Source organism: Conger conger, chromosome 15 (genome assembly GCF_963514075.1).
Source record: "Conger conger chromosome 15, fConCon1.1, whole genome shotgun sequence".
Classification (NCBI taxonomy): Eukaryota; Metazoa; Chordata; class Actinopteri; order Anguilliformes; family Congridae; genus Conger; species Conger conger.
Window position 1 is genome coordinate 20,970,212 of NC_083774.1, and position 16,292 is coordinate 20,986,503.

Below are 16,292 nucleotides of genomic sequence, written 5' to 3' on the forward strand. Positions count from 1 at the left end.
ATTATATTATTGTTTTAAAGCATTTTTGTGCATTGCCAGTCATGGGTGCCCACTGTATATATATCTCATGTCTATATCTAATATAATCCACATTAATTGCAGTTTTAATTGCATCATTGCAAAGCACTGACAGAGTATATGAATAGGCTACTCTGATGTGTAATTTCTGAGCAGGTTGTAGATGGGATAGAAATGTTCTGCTTCTCCCCACACTGATCTATTCTCCATCTGTTTTTCATCTCTGAACAAACAAAACCCTGTGAACAGACACAGCGATGAGGTTTTCTGCCAGTCCTGGTCCTGGTAGTGAATGGGGATGCACTCCTGGGGCATGCATTTCACTGCTACTCAAATAAATATCCTGTACCTTACAAAGATAAACCCCAACTGCCTGAAACTGCTGAGTGAAAAAAGACCATTTAGGGAAAATACGCCTCTGCACACTCTCAACTTGCTGTAGCAGATGCAAAACAAACAAAACATACAGTTGCCTATTGGGATGTGGAATATGTTCTACATTTGGCACTGTGGTTTGTGCACATGCATCTATCATCAATTAGGCCAACATCTGCATCAGAAAAGTCATGTGCATCACAAATTTGAAATATAAATACAATGGCAGGCATTTTATATAGCGCCTTTATTTATTTCACAATAAATTTGAAATGGGAAGATAATCTCATGAAAACAATTGTGGGTTTTATTAGTTTTACCTTTATTAAACAAATTAACTGAATAAAACATTTGTATGAATGTTTTAGGGAGCACACCCTGTCAGTCATTTGAGAACAAACAATTTCTTGATAAAAAAAAAACCCAAGGTAATACAGATATTTTTATTGCAAAGAATTCAGACTATTTTGTAGCTATATTTGTAGAGAAAACCGTGTACCTAACAAAGACCTGTCCGTAAGAAGAAAACAAAGTTATTTTTACAGTAACCTCATTTGCTTTAGTTGAGTGTATTGCTTTGGGAAAAAAACTGCTTGCATGAATTTCAGACTTCACTGTCCTGAACCCCAAGGAAAGAATATATTATATATTAAACGTGTTTAGTTATTCTGCTTTAATATTTACTTTACAATGTGTAATCCTTGCCGCCGGGACAGGATATCCGTTATATGAGCACTACCCGGAAGTTCTGATAGCTAGTTGCTAGCAGTCTGCAGCTTCGAGTTTGAGAAATGGTAGCGTGCTTTGTCGTTGAATGTACATTCTGAATGGTATTTTATTCGGAGGAGGGTGGTTTAAAAATACGAGTTTAAAGTTGATTGTTCAGAAGCCTTATCTTGGTCTATGATGATAATTGACTAGCTAGTAAATTGGAAGAGGAATAGCCGGTAGCCTCGCTCAATCGTCTCCGTTTTTCATGAAGCTGGCTAGCTAGTATAGCTAGCTGGCTGCATCGTTTTCTGGCCATTGAAGACCGGGGATTAGTCTAATTGAACTAAAGCCCCGATGCCCGAGCAAGGCCCCAGGATGAACGGGTTCTCCCTCGGCGAGCTCTGCTGGTTGTTCTGTTGCCCGCCCTGCCCTAGTCGTATCGCCGCCAAACTCGCCTTCCTGCCCCCTGAGCCCACGTACTCGGTGCAGACGGACGATAGCGGGACCTGTAGCCTCCACTTGAATGAGCGTGCAGACTGGCAGTACTCCCAGCGCGAACTGGACGCTGTGGAGGTATTCGACACCAGAACCAGCCGCGGGAACCAGGTCGGATGCATGTTCGTGCGATGTGCTCCGAACAGTCGGTACACCCTCCTCTTCTCTCACGGCAATGCTGTGGATCTTGGCCAGATGTGTAGCTTTTACATTGGCTTGGGTTCGAGGATAAACTGCAATGTCTTCTCTTATGATTATTCGGGTTACGGCATCAGCACTGGAAAACCGTCTGAAAAGAATCTTTATGCCGATATAGAAGCAGCCTGGCAAGTCCTGCGGACCAAGTGAGTAACTAATAATACTATTTTATCAAACATACAGGGCACGCTGTTCTGGTGCATATGTAAGTTAGCAAATTGCCTGACGTTTCTTAGGAAATCTCAGTTTTATTGCGGGTCCCTCCCCGTTCTACATTGCCATGGTTACCATTGTCGGCTTTTTGTCGTCAGCTACATTTCGCCATCAAACAAACCTGATAGTAGGCTATCTTTATGATGGCTGCTTTTTTAATTTAACGACAATCTTAAAGATAATTGTCTTAATACTGAATAACCAATCATCACTTCAGTAATGTAAGAACTTTTTTTTACTTATATATTGTCTAAATACATTCTGCAGGTATCAATGTCAAAATGTGGCCTCAAATAATTCAGACCCCTTCACTTTATTGCACGCTTTATTTGTGTCGTAGATTTCATTTTAAATGGATAAAAGTGCCCATAGATCAACACTTTAACACATAATGAAACAAGCAAGTGAAAAAATCTTTGCAAATTATTAAAAATCAAAAACTGAAATCTCATTTATAGAAGTATTCAGACCCTCAAGTACATTGTAGAAGCTGGTTTGGCAGCAATTACAGCTTTGATTCTTTGATTCTTCTTTGGTCGCATCCACACTGGAGCAGGTTTTCTTCAAGGACTGTATTTGGCTGCATTCATCCTTCCCTCAATTCTGACCAGTCTCCCTGTCACTCATTATATGATGCTACCATGCTTCACCATAGGGATAGTTTTAGCCAGACATGGTGCTTTGAGTTCTGCCCAAAGAGTTCAGACCAGAGAATCTTTTTTTTTTCCCCGAATGCTCTCAGACTCCTCTAAATGTTTGGCAAACTTCACCTCGGCTGTCATATGGGTTTTACTCCAGAGTGGCCTGATTGGTGGATTGCTGCTGGGATCATAGCCCATCTTTGCAGAGGACTTCTGTTCGTTTGTCTGTTGGGTCACCTCCTTGACCAAGGCCCTTCTTACCCGGTTACTCACTTCTTCCATTTCACAATTATTGAGGCCACTATGCTGCTGGGAGCACTCAAAGCTTTATAATAGGGCTTATATCCCTGATCTATGCCTCACCGCAATTTGATTTTGTTGGTCTACAGAGAGTTAGATTACATTACATTATTGGCATTTGGCAGACGCTCTTATCCAGAGTGACGTACAGTTGATTAGACTAAGCAGGAGACAATCCTCCCGTGGAGCAATGCAGGTTTAAGGGCCTTGCTCAAGGGCCCAACGGCTGTGTGGATCTTATTGTGGCTACACTGGGATTCGAACCACCAACCTTGCCTGTCCCAGTCATTTACCTTAACCACTACGCTACAGGCCGCCCCACAATGAGTTCCTTGGACTTCATGGCTTGGTTTATGTCTTGACATGCAGTGTGAATTGTGGGACCTTATATACACAGGTGTGTGCCTTTTTAAACTATGTCCAATCAATTACATTTGCCACAGGTGGCCTCCAATCAAGTTTTAGGCACATCTCACGGATAGTTAAAGCAAACAGGATGCACTTGACTACAACTTGGAGTGCCACAGCAAAGGGTCTGAATGCTTATGTAAATCAGATGTCTGTTTTTTATTTTTAATACATTGGCAACATTTCTAAAGATATGTTTTCACTTTGTCAAAAACATGTTTCACTGAAGCCATTGTATGCCACCTGGTCTAAGGCTCACTGCTACCCTAATAAACCCTGAGGTTTTCTGACCCTGTGGGTCGGATGAATCCAGTGGGTCAAGCCTGCCAAATGTCTAAAATGTAATGTCATCATGTAGAAAGCTGATTTAAATTCTGTGAATTTAACAAACATCTTGCAATATTAAAATTTTTTTCCAAGTCTCCATTTGTAGAGATGCTCACTCAGTCAAGAATGTGTTGTGGGGAAAATGTAATCCTGAATTCCATTTCTGAATTTTTAGAATATATCCTAAAGGCCAGTGTTTATTTTCGTTATTAAAGGTCAGTGGTTTTTATTGGACAATAGACGGTGCCGCTCTGAATAATAATGTGTTTTGGTTTGACAGTGATGTCAGAGGTCCAGGCAGAAATGGCAGGAAATGAGCTCAGGGAGAAAGACACTGGGCTGTTAGAAGATTCACTGAAATACTCTTCATTAACAGAGATAATCGTGTGATATCCAATGTCTGTAATTTAATGTCTGCAAAATATTACGTCATTTTCTTTACCACAGAGAGAAATACTGCAATGCATATTCCAGGTACAGCGTGGTGCCACTTGCACCATTATGATCAATATGAAATCCATCCTGTGCAATATTTAGCAAAGTTAAAACCAACACTGTAGCACTGCACCTCAACCAGCACTGTAGTACAATACTCTTGCTTTGCTCTTTCTGTTTGCTGTTTATCACAGTCACAACAATCAGAACTAGAATGTGCTTATAATAGTTAATATATATATAGTTAATAAACTGTGTTCCTGGAACTTGGAGCACTTTCCCTTGTGCCATCAGCATCAGAATGCTCATCTGTTTGTGCTTAGAGAGCCATTACTGCAGCTAATGTGAAAGCACAGCAGTTCACAAGCACTTGATGTGTAATGTCTATGGAAAATTTGATATCTATTGAAAAGCATTTTTTCCTAATTGAGTTAGGCAGTGGCTCTGGAGCGACCTGACTCCCTTGATATAGTCTGTGCCCTTGGCATCAGTTGGTGTGTGTGGCAGGACCAGCGCATGGCATGGATGATATTCTCTGGTGTGATAGCCTTCATCTTTTCGTCACTGGAGCTCAATTAAAGTGATAATTTCCTGGCGGTCTGGGAATCTGAGCTGAAGGCTCACGTACTAGCCCTGTGCTGTTTGTGGAGGAGTAGAACGCTGGGCTGAATGCTATGAGGGAAAGGGGTATGAGGTTATGAACTTGTAGGACAAATTGAAGCCCTTCAGAAATTGTTGAGGGTATTTTTCTTGTTTTAGTATACTCACTGTTTACTGAACAACACTTCACAGGGCAGACTGTGAGCGGGTAGGAGTCTTCTGTAGATACAAGAGTATATATGCACATCCAAGAACTCAGATGGGTGCGGAAAGGACTGAATAAGACATCCACGGTGTCTGCTCCCCAGTGCCATACATGCAAGTCTGCTGGAGAAGTTACCCGGCTCGACTCATCAGTTCGTTTTCATGCAATGGGCAGCTTCCTTCTGAATTAGACATTTTTGTTGAAATTGCTAATATGTATTACACTGAAGCTTATTTTGGGAAAGGTACAAGTGCTCCTCCCCTGGTCCCTCTTGACTGTAGAGGTTGGAGTCAGCCCTACCCCCCCACCCACCGTTTCCCCTCGCTGGGGGTTATCCGGCCCTCCGTCTGCATCACGCTCTGGCAGCTCCCAGGAATCAGCAGGTGGCCCCTTATTACTGCTCCCCTGCTGGGTGAGGTGTGTGGGGCGGGGCACTGTGATGGTCTCTGTGACTGGCAGCTGTACTGTCCAATCCGGTCTCCCCGTGGAACATGTCTGTGCCGTACAGATGCTTAGGCTATGACCTTTATAGATATTTGCATCCATATCAGGTGCTTGCTGTAGGAATTACAGCCTGTTTTGTACGTAGACCCCCACCCATTTCAGGGCACCATAATATTTGTGATAAATTGCTTCGCAGTTGTTTCTGATTAGTTGAGTGTGTTTTCTTCAGGCAGGTATAAGAGAGCTTTCCATATCTAGTCTTGATTCTTGGCTTTTGATTGCCTTTGGAGTCTGTTATTGCCATTTGTCAACTTGAGGACCAGAGTTGTGCCAGTGAAAGTCACGGAAAGCATTTTGAGGCTGAGAAATGAGACAGAAACAGTCTGAGACAAAGGCCAAACAATGTGACTTCATTCATTTATTTAGTTTGCGCCTTGTTTACATTAGACCACACTATTGCTTTGTTCTAAGGGATTAAGAATCTGCCAGTGTGCTCATTTGCTTCAGTAAACAGTCCAACCCATTTTCACCTTGCCGCTTTGTCTCCACCCGGTTCTTACATTACTTACCGCACTCTAGGGAGCTGAGAATGCACTGTGTGTCTGTGTGTCTGTGTGTCTGTGTGTCTGTGTGTCTGTGTGTCTGTGTGTCTGTGTGTCTGTGTGTCTGTGTGTCTGTCTCTGTGTATTTGTGTTTGGTATTTGTCTATGTGAGCATCCATGTGTGCTTGGTATTTGTGCGTGCGAAAATGCATGCGTGTCTATGTGTGCTGTTTTGTTCTCTCAGCCTTGGTATTTTCACACAGTGTTTTCTCTCCAAGGAAACTGGTTTGGGTCCTAAGTGTGCTGTGTTTTCAAAAAAACGCAGTGTAGCTCGAGCCTTCACTCCACTGGCTTGCCCTCTCCTGCCATTTTCACTTGTATTCATTAATCCTAGATCCAAACCAGTCTATCAGGCCAGCAGTGTGAAAGCGTGAGCACCATTCAGACTGACTGCAGTCTGTTGCAGTAGCGTGGAGCCTGGCCTCCATTCTGGCTCTGCATGCAGGGGTCCTGTCTGTATGCGGAAACTGTGGTCTTTCTGGCATCCATAGCTGCAGGATGTATAGCAATAGATCTGTTGATTCTCATTTACATTACATTCCCTACAGCAGCCCCGCCTGTGTTTTTCTTCTCTTAACTGATGTACTCCTCTAATCAGATTTGAGAAATATCCATACTGCCAGATAACAGCATTTTTCCAATAGTCTAAATAGCTGTGGTTAAAAAGTGGCTGTTCTCCACAGTCAAAGGCAGAAACTCTGTTGGAAACAACGGAGCGCAGAGTTTGAGTGCCAATGTTCAGGATTTCATAGAGTTCATGGGAGACTATACCATGAGATTGTCCACTCGTGAGCTTTACCACTCTGCAAGGTTTTCCACAGCGTTCACTGCTGAAACAGCTTCTTCATTCAATTGCCAACTGTTTGTTTGTGTATCGAGCTGAATCATTGTTCATTAAATCAGTGGATTTAGATGAGTTAAAAGAGGTCTCTGTGTCACCTGTGGGGACATTTCAGGGGATATTCAGGCTCCTTGATTAGGTTTGCGTGCTCAGAGTGCGGGCGGGTCACCTAAGGTCGGTGTTATGGAAGCCTGTGCGCTTTGACTGCGCAAACAGGGCGCTGGCTCCGCTTATGTTTTTACTTGGACTGTGTTGTCATTCCACCGTTTCAGTGCCTAAAGCCGTTCAACAATAAATAACAGCCATTAGCCTCCAGAACAACCAAAACCATATATCAGGCCTTGAAATTTGTCATTTTTAGGGCAAGGCTTCTTTGGTCTTGGCCAGGCTGAGATTTCATAGGGCACCAGGCAGGGAAGCCGAAATCACAAACACATCAAGGTCAAAAGGATTGTTGTTACAAGACTTACCCCGTTCATGCACTCAAAGATCACAAGGAGTCAAAGGAGGGACAGAAAGGCACATACTGTGTACACAACAACAGTTTATTTACACCATGAAACCAAAAATATGACACAGGCTGTCAAGTGCTCAGATTGGCGATTTAAACAAACTGTATTTATACCACCACAAAACAAATATGGCAGGTACCAGTAAATGCTCAGTTTGTTGATTTAAAACAAAACAGTTTATTTCTCATTTTTTTGACTTGCGTCTTCTGCTGCTGTAGCCTATCCACTTCGAGGTTTGACACGTTGTGTGATCAAAGATGCTCTTCTGCATACCACTGTTGTAATGTGTGGTTATTTGCTTTACTGTCACCTTCCTGTCGAGCAGTCTGGCCCTTCTCTCTCTTGCCATTCTCTGCAAACTCTAGAGACTGTTGTGTGGAAATCCCAGGAGATCAGCAGTTTCTGAGATACTCAAACCACCCTGTTTGGCACCAACAATCATTACACGGTGAAAGTCACTTTGATCACCTCAGGGCCCGGTCTGAATGTTTTTATGCATTTTGTTGCTGCCACATGATTGGCTAATTACATATTTGCATTAACAAGCTGGTGTACAGGTCTACATATTAAAGTGGTAACTGAACGCAAATAATTTATTTTTCTGTTTTGCTATGGCATCCATTCTCATTTTGTTTACATATACCAAAAAATGTATCGACCTAATATTTGGTAGGGACCTGCAAGTTACCAGATTATATGAGTAGCGGTGTAGTTATAGACACGTAAACTGACTAAAGAAATCTATCTGAATAAATAATTCGAATTCTTCTGAGAGAACAGTCTTTTATTATTACTATTTATTAATCATAGCTATGTACCTAGTTAATTATGAAAACATTTGAAAACAGTATTTTTGTATATTCAGAATACAAGTATCTGTGCATGCTGTCCAGCGCAGCTGTGTACAGCAGGTGTACGGTTAACTGGAATGCGTGAAATTGGAATGGAAAAGAGCTTGGGAGTAAAGCCGCTATCTAGAGCGCGAGACCTTGTCAGTACCTCGGGAACATGCTAAATGTTACCACTTTGATGTGCTGTGAAATAATGCTCCGAGCATGTGATGAATTCCTGTCCCCGGAGGGCTGCCGTGTCTGCTGGCTTCTGCCTCAGTTCATTTACAGCTAGCCATCGGTTAGCCACAGACCGCGCGTCTTCTCACGGCCTTAATTGGCTGCCGATTGAAAGGAAACCACAAAACCCGCAGACACTACGGTCCCTCCGGGTTTGACTGACTTATAGGTTATAAGGCAAGGCACAAATTGTTGGACAGGCAGTTATTTTTAAAGGGCATTCATGCCAAAACGCAGGACATCCACTGCAGTGACATTATGCGCGCAGTGTCATTTGAGCCCTGATATTTCAATGTTGCAGAATACTCCAGAGAATAATTTTTTCTTGTTCTATTTTTTTTTTTTTTTTTCAAGCATTCTTCTCACTAATCTGTGTCTGTGTTTGTATGAATACCCATGGTTTCATTCTTCTGAAGGTCAGTGAAAATTACTCTGGAAGTGAACCCGACACTAACCTTTTGCCATATTTAAGATCAAAGAAAATCAGTCTCAGTTATTGTTGTAGTGTGGCCAGCTCCATTCAGTTGACCTTGACTTGACCTTGATTTGACGTATTTTTATTGTTCTCGTAGAGCTACTGTGGCTTTCGCAACCATGAATTTTGAGGTCTACAGTGGGAATAAAGTTTGTGCACAGATTTGACACCTGTGATGTACTTGGCAGATGGGATAACCATAATGACCACATTATTGTCAGTGAGGTCTTAGAATGTCATTTATTGAAATGGAGTACACGTAACGATTCATACCTGACTTATAATGTAAGCTGTTTTGAGGGTTTTGCCTTGAGCGTTTGGGCATTGTGTCACTAATGCGCACGGCCTTCATAACAGGATAAAGTGTTCTGTTGTATGCATGAAGTCATGCCGGGAGTCACAGGGAGTGCTGAGGAGAAGCTGTTTTTTCTGATCTTTGTCTGGAACCTACTACAGTGTTGCATGGTTTGATGACAGTGTCCTTCCTTGTTGCCAGTGCATTCGTCTCTGTTTCCTGAAGTTTCTTTGGAAAGATTGAGGAGAGCACTGCTGGCTACTGTCTTTGCGTGGGTGTGTGAATGTCAGGTTTTTTTTTTTTTTTGGTTTTTTTTTTAAACACTGCTAAGGAGCTGTGTTGACCTTTTCTTTTGTCTCCCTCTCCCTCTCTTTGTCAGGTATGGTGTGACTCCTGAGAACGTGATCCTGTACGGGCAGAGCATCGGCACGGTGCCCACGGTGGACCTGGCAGCGCGCTACGAGTGTGCGGCCGTCATCCTGCACTCCCCGCTCATGTCCGGCCTGCGAGTGGCCTTCCCTGACACACGGAAGACCTACTGCTTCGACGTCTTCCCCAGGTGAGGCCCTGGCCCGGGTGTGTGCGTGCGGGTGCGCCCGTTGAACGCAGGTAAATCTCAGGTAATAAGCAGCCCCGGGGCTCTGATTAAATCACCTCTGACAGGAAAGCAATGCCAACCCCCTGGAGTCAAAAATTAGTTGCCGAATGTGTGGTTCAGCCAGTTTGTCTCAACCGTCTCTTACATAATCGTACCTTTCCGCGTGTATTTGGGAATTGACAGGGTTCCTTTTTGTCACAAACAGGGTCATAGTCGGGGGGAAATTAGCGCCTCTTTCCCCTTATTGTCCAAATATACCCAGACCAATAGGACGGATCAATGCGGCGTCTCACTGCGACGCCAAGCCGAGCTGCTCTTTGGTCACAGCAGCACCGCACACGCACGCAGAATATAAAGCAGCTCGCTTCATTAGCTCGCCTTTAGCCAAAATAAAGACTTTAATGAGAAAGGCAGGAGGCCCTGCTACAGAGACCTTCATTCTGAGTCATACCCCGGTAGCCCCCTTTAAAGCCCGGCTTCCTTCCTCTCGTGTAGGCAGGAAACCGAGCAGCGGCACACGGTGATGTCATACGACAAAAGACCACCGCAGGAACGGCGGCGCTAGCACTGCAGTCCGCAGCCCCTTGGAACAGCGGGCGCCCGCATCCCGGCTCTTTATCCCGCGGCCGTATTCATTATCCCTCTGCGGGGAGTGCATCCCATGACCCTCGGGTGCTCCAGACACGGGCCCTCCCCGACCCCCCAGTGTGTAAATGTAGTCTTTTTATATCGGCCTCCAGGCTTTTGTTCGGAGCTGAGATTCTGAAAGGATGGAAGGCTCTTAGCAATGAACACCCTCACGCTCCCCTCTCTCGTGTGAAGCAGGATTGGATTTCAGATTGAATTGATATGGAGTCTGTTCTTTAGCGATGTTTGGGTACAGCTACTGTAAATGGGGTCCAGCAATATTGTGCTTTTTTCTATATCAGTATATGGATGGAATAAATCTGGGGGCGACATGGCTCAGGCAGTAAGAGCAGTCGTCTGGGAGTCGGAGGGTTGCCAGTTCGATCCCCCGCCCGTTGCTGTGTCGAAGTGTCCCTGAGCAAGACACCTAACCCCGAAATGCTCCTGACGAGCTGGTCGGGGCCTTGCATGGCAGCCAATCGCCGTCGGTGTGTGAGTGTGTGTATGAATGGGTGAATGGAGAAGCATCGATTGTACAGCGCTTTGGATAAAGGCGTTATATAAATGCCTGCCATTTACCATTTATATCTAAACAATTGAATATATTCACTATTGTATGACAAAGCATAGCATGTGATCATGTTTTTACTGAAAATAATATTCTAATTCTGTTTGGTAACAAGTGATTTTATTATTCGTTTACCGTTTTGTTCCCCCTCCCTCCTTTTCAGTTCCCAGAAATGTAGAAAAAAGTAGGCTATTGAGACATTAGATAATACAGGGAGAATCCTGCCTTGGAGAACTAAGTGCATGCTTCACATTTTATGCACTTGACTCAAAATATCCCGATGTAGACTTGCGTGCAACTTAATTCTGACACAGCCTTTTAATATGAACTCAATATCTTCATATTGAACAGTGATGGCACTTCAGAATATCTCACAAAGTCAAACACGCCCTCCTGGTGGCCTATAAAATACTTTGGCTCTGTCCGTCATACTCTGACTCAGCTGTGCTTTGTCTTCTATTACGGTAAATGTGATCGTTTTATTCTGACCAGCGGAAGGGTGGAATATTAACAAGTATTTGGCAATCATTGTCACTGAGCAATGGTATTTTGATGTAGTTAAAGTTAAATGTACTCTCTTGGGTGGATTGCGACTCCTCATAGCAACTGCATTTTTGCGGCAGTGTCATTGGATGCTGCGATTGCTGTGTATGGCCTATCAGAGTGGCCCCTGCCCTCTTAATGGTGCAGAAAGGCGATCCCATGTGACTTTTTCCTAATGGGTTTGGGCTTCGTTGTAAATTGAATTCAGTTTTAATTTGTTATGTCCGACAGAGTTTAACAAACAAGAACATTCAATTTCATTAACTGGTTTATGCTTGTCCGATAGGAATCCTTCATCAGAAATGATGAGCTCTCTACACGGGTCTGTAATTGGTGGCCATTATTAGATTGCGCCAGTTTGAAGGAAATGGGTTTATTCAGGAATAAAATGCAGCCTTATTTTCCCTTGCACTCTGTGCAGTGGTAAACAGTGTGCTTGTCTTGGGCTATCATGCTGACTTGTCTTTCCTGTGGTCTGGGATATGACTGAACATTGGGCCAATAGCCTTTCCTGTGGTCTGGGATATGACTGAACATTGGGCCAATAGCCTTTCCTGTGGTCTGGGAGATGACTGAGCATTGGGCCAATAGCCTTTCCTGTGGTCTGGGAGATGACTGAGCATTGGGCTGGTAGTCTTTTTGGTGGTCTGGAAGATGACTGAACATTGGGCTGGTAGTCTATTTGGTGGTCTGGGAGATGACTGAGCACTGGGCTGGTGGTCTTTTTGGTGGTCTGGGAGATGACTGAGCACTGGGCTGGTAGTCTGTTTGGTGGTCTGGGAGATGACTGAGCACTGGGCTGGTGGTCTTTTTGGTGGTCTGGGAGATGACTGAGCACTGGGGTGATAGTCTTTTTGGTGGTCTGGGAGATGACTGTGCATTAGACCGATGGTCTTTCCTGTGCTGTGTGAGATGGCTATTGGGGTTTTGGCGCTGTTCACGGTTGTACTGGCTGTCCTTGTCGCAGGAAGGGAACAGTCTGAGAGCGTTTGCAGTGTGCCTCTCGTATATCTGATTGGGTTCAGTGATACAAAGGCAGGCGACACTGGAGCTGGGAACGGTGTCTGCTCTTAAAGAACGTCTGAATGTGAGCCCATCTTCCCGCATTCCAGACGTCTGTCTCCCACTCTCTGTCTTTCTCCCTCGCTTTTATCTCTCTCTTTTGTGTGCTCTTGCGGGCAGAGACGAGGTGTGGACTTGCTTTTCACACTCGCTTGGGTTTGCGTGACAGTTGCAGAAACGGGTGTGTCACCTTTCTCTTTGAACACAATGCACACATTTTTCTCCGACCGGCCAAAACGTTCGCATCGTCGGAAACATCGGTGACCATTGAATGCTATGTGTGAAAAATTACCAATGCACCCATTTCTCTTTTTTTCCCACCCTTTCTTTGGCTCTCAAGAGAGATATTTATTCTTTTCAAAATGATGAATTCTATATCGATGTGGAGCTGAGATAGTGGACCATCATGTCAGACTGCTGTCTCGTCTCCCTTTTGTGGAGGTCCTAGATAAGGGAGAAAAATGTACAAACTGAGAAGAACTAGAACATCGTAGTGCACCACCCTCGGAATCCGCACCAAGTATCCTTCCTGTCCAAGCGCAGTGTTGCACACTGGCAGAGGGCAAAAACAATGAAAAGAATGAGAATCTTCTTAATCTTGCTGATTCGTGAGAAATTGTCCAGTTCTTTTGCAGAGAGAGACGTTCATTGTTTGCAGTGCCCCCACTGAGTTTCTAAATTGATGTTTTATTTTGACGGCTATGTTCTTCACCCCCCGCAAAACTGCAGCACTACTTCTGTAGAGAGCTGAAGAGGCTTAATGAGAACTTGAGTTCATGACCTCTGTGGTTCTATAGCAGGGGGCCCTTGGAGGCCCGATATACAAAATGTTCTTACATTTTTATCTGTGATATATCTTGAATATCTGTACTGCTTGTCAGTTTCATTATCCAAGGCCAGACCATCTTCCGCAAGTGAGTGTATGTTGGTGTTTTTGGTTTGCTGCAGTGTAAAATCACAGTAACAGCATGCCTTTCCCCAGTACTGTATGATGGAATTGATTGCTTTTGTAAACTGTTGAAGAGGATGGGAGCTCTTTTGAAAACTGTTGCAAGATGCTTATATATTTTGATTATGCAGTTGTATTATTTATTTCCTTTAAAAATAAAATGAATTGCTCCCTGTGTGCGTTACATGTATTAACCTTTTAACTGAACCATAATTAAAGGAGGTCTTCTGAAGTGGCAGATAAGTTGCAATTAGTTATGTGCTGAGCATAATTCATTAGCATTCAGAGCTCAGAGGAAACCTCTGAAATGTTCCTACAGGTCCACAGGCTGAGAGGAGGAAGCTTTAAGGAAAGTGTTGTGGAGTAGGTCCTGGTTCAGTCTGGATTGTGCCTGGCTTTGAGTGTTATAGTTATCCAGTGTCACCACAGTATGACAAATATTGTTGACCTGTCTTCACTCCATCAAAATATTTTTTTTATTATAAATTCAATAATCAATAATTTAAAATAACTTTTCACCAAAAAATTGCAACTTAGTCGCAATGTATTTACGTAAAAGTGCTTTATGTGATGAGATTCACTGTACATTTCTGCAGACAGTTATTCCATTAGATATTAGGTCATTTCCAAAGTTGAAATCGACTGTACTTTTATTTGCTGTACTTTTCTGCAGGTACTGTACAGGTGCTGTACTTTTTCTATTGACCATGCGTGACGCTCTGTCCCCCCGCCCCTGTGCGACATACTCTCCCCGACCATGCATCACTGACTCTGTCCCTTCCTGCGCTCTAGCATCGACAAGGTGTCCAAGGTGGCGTCTCCGGTCCTGGTGATCCACGGCACGGAGGACGAGGTGATCGACTTCTCCCACGGCCTGGCCCTGTACGAGCGCTGCCCGCGGGCCGTGGAGCCGCTGTGGGTGGAGGGAGCCGGGCACAACGACATCGAGCTCTACGCCCAGTACCTGGAGCGGCTAAAACAGTTCATCTCCTTCGAGCTGCCCAACTCCTGATGCCCCGGCACGTGAGCCTCCCTCCCTGTGGAGGTGGAGCAGGGAGGGGAGCTCCTCTGTGGGCGCATCCTCTCTGTGAGAGGCAGGGGGTCCCGATTGGCTTTCTGCACTTCCTCCTCTTCAGCCCATGGGGGGACGCATCGGTCACCTGTCTCTCCGGGGCGGAGTTTCAATGTGATTACAGCTTTGTATTCTTTTTTATCTGATGACAAAAAAAGAAACAAAATGTTTTTGCACCTCAGATATATATTTTCTAATTTGTTTTCTTTTTTTTGTTTTTGTTTTTGTTTTTTTACATTTGCTCTTTTCTACTTTCTATATACATAAAAGAAAACTACTAGGATATTCCACTGATGCACTTTTCTTGTGCAATTATCACTACATAATAATAGATTCATCACTTTTTTTTGTTAAATTGCATTCCACACCTGTCACCTGTCAGTGCAGGAAAACAAACTGAAAGAAGTTGAAAATGGCATCAAATCACTGATGTCCAATGATATTGGGGGAAGCGTATAGATCCAAGAACTGAACCTTATTTTTAATATCACAATTAAACCTGCTGTCTTGAATGTTTAAGGGTGCGGTGGGGTGGGAAAAGCAGTGTTTTGGGGGGAGGAGGGTGGTGTGGTGGTGTAATGTTTGGTGTTTCTGATGTCCAGTGATACAGTGATTTACTGGTGTCGAGGGTTCTGTGCAGATGGTCTTAGCAAGCACACAACTGTTGACTTGTGCATGTGCTAATGCATGAAGGGCAGATGTTCACAGCAAGAAACTTGTTCACGTTTTTCTGTTTTTGGACACATTTGTCCTACATTCCTTTCAACCTCAGTCAACACAACCGGAGGTTTACCGATATATTCATAGGATCAACAACTTTTAGAGTGATGTCTTAGACACTGGATTTTCCCTTTAAAGATTAGTCTTGGTACTAGTCTACTATTCTTTGTCTTCTTAAAGTTCTGCTTTAAGACACCACCCTATGGTTACTAAAGTCTGAGTATAAGTTAGTTGTATAATTATAAAGATTCATGGTATGCAGGATTAATCCAAAGTGATTTCTGGCCTTAGAATTCATTTAAAAAATAGTCTTCATAAAAATGAATGAATCTTGATTTTGAAAACTGATATATTATGTAACCTCGATAGGGGATGTGGAGGGACAGTGAAATAGCTTTAATTTTTAACAGTAACGTTATCGAATTTGTAAACTAAATAACCACTGAGTATATAGTATGTTTTCTATGTTTTTCATGGGTGCAGATTTTTATTGAAGGATGAACTGTTTTTGAAGGACAGCTGTAGTAGAATCAGAACGGGCCAGTTTTGTATGCAGTTTCTCATGATGGGGAGTCCCGGGTCTGGCTCTGTCACACGGATGCCAGCTGACCTCAGGTCAGCTTAGATGTGATGGGATTACTGTGAAGTTTCTTCACAGGGGATCTCCTGCTGAACTGGGTCAGTTTCTGTGTCCTGTTCCTGCACTATGAGCCTTGTTGAAGAGCCCCATCTCGTCTGTGTGTGCATCTCAGGCTCAGTTATTTTCCCTCAGTCTACCCCTCCCTTTTTTTCTTTTTTGTCTTTCTTTTTTTTCCTTTTTTTCTTTTTCTTTTTTTTTTTTAAACACTCAAAATGCAACAAAACCGGTTTTTGTTGATTGCTGTTTTTACTTGTTATTTTGATACTAATTATTTTTTTTTACACAATGTTTATGGTAGCTATACTGAAGTGGGCATTTTGTTTAATGCTGATTTTTAAGATGAACATG

The 16,292-nt window shown here is 43.4% G+C and overlaps 1 protein-coding gene across 1 annotated transcript; it reads left to right on the forward strand.

Annotated features, from left to right (window-relative positions):
• Positions 1-1,148: 1,148 nt before the first annotated feature.
• On the forward strand, positions 1,149-15,082 carry LOC133111759 (alpha/beta hydrolase domain-containing protein 17C). The gene is made up of 3 exons (XM_061222334.1): positions 1,149-1,943; positions 9,545-9,724; positions 14,305-15,082. Exons 1-3 carry the CDS (start codon positions 1,459-1,461, stop codon positions 14,522-14,524), a joined length of 885 nt encoding a protein of 294 aa, XP_061078318.1. The 5' UTR covers positions 1,149-1,458; the 3' UTR covers positions 14,525-15,082.
• Positions 15,083-16,292: the final 1,210 nt, after the last annotated feature.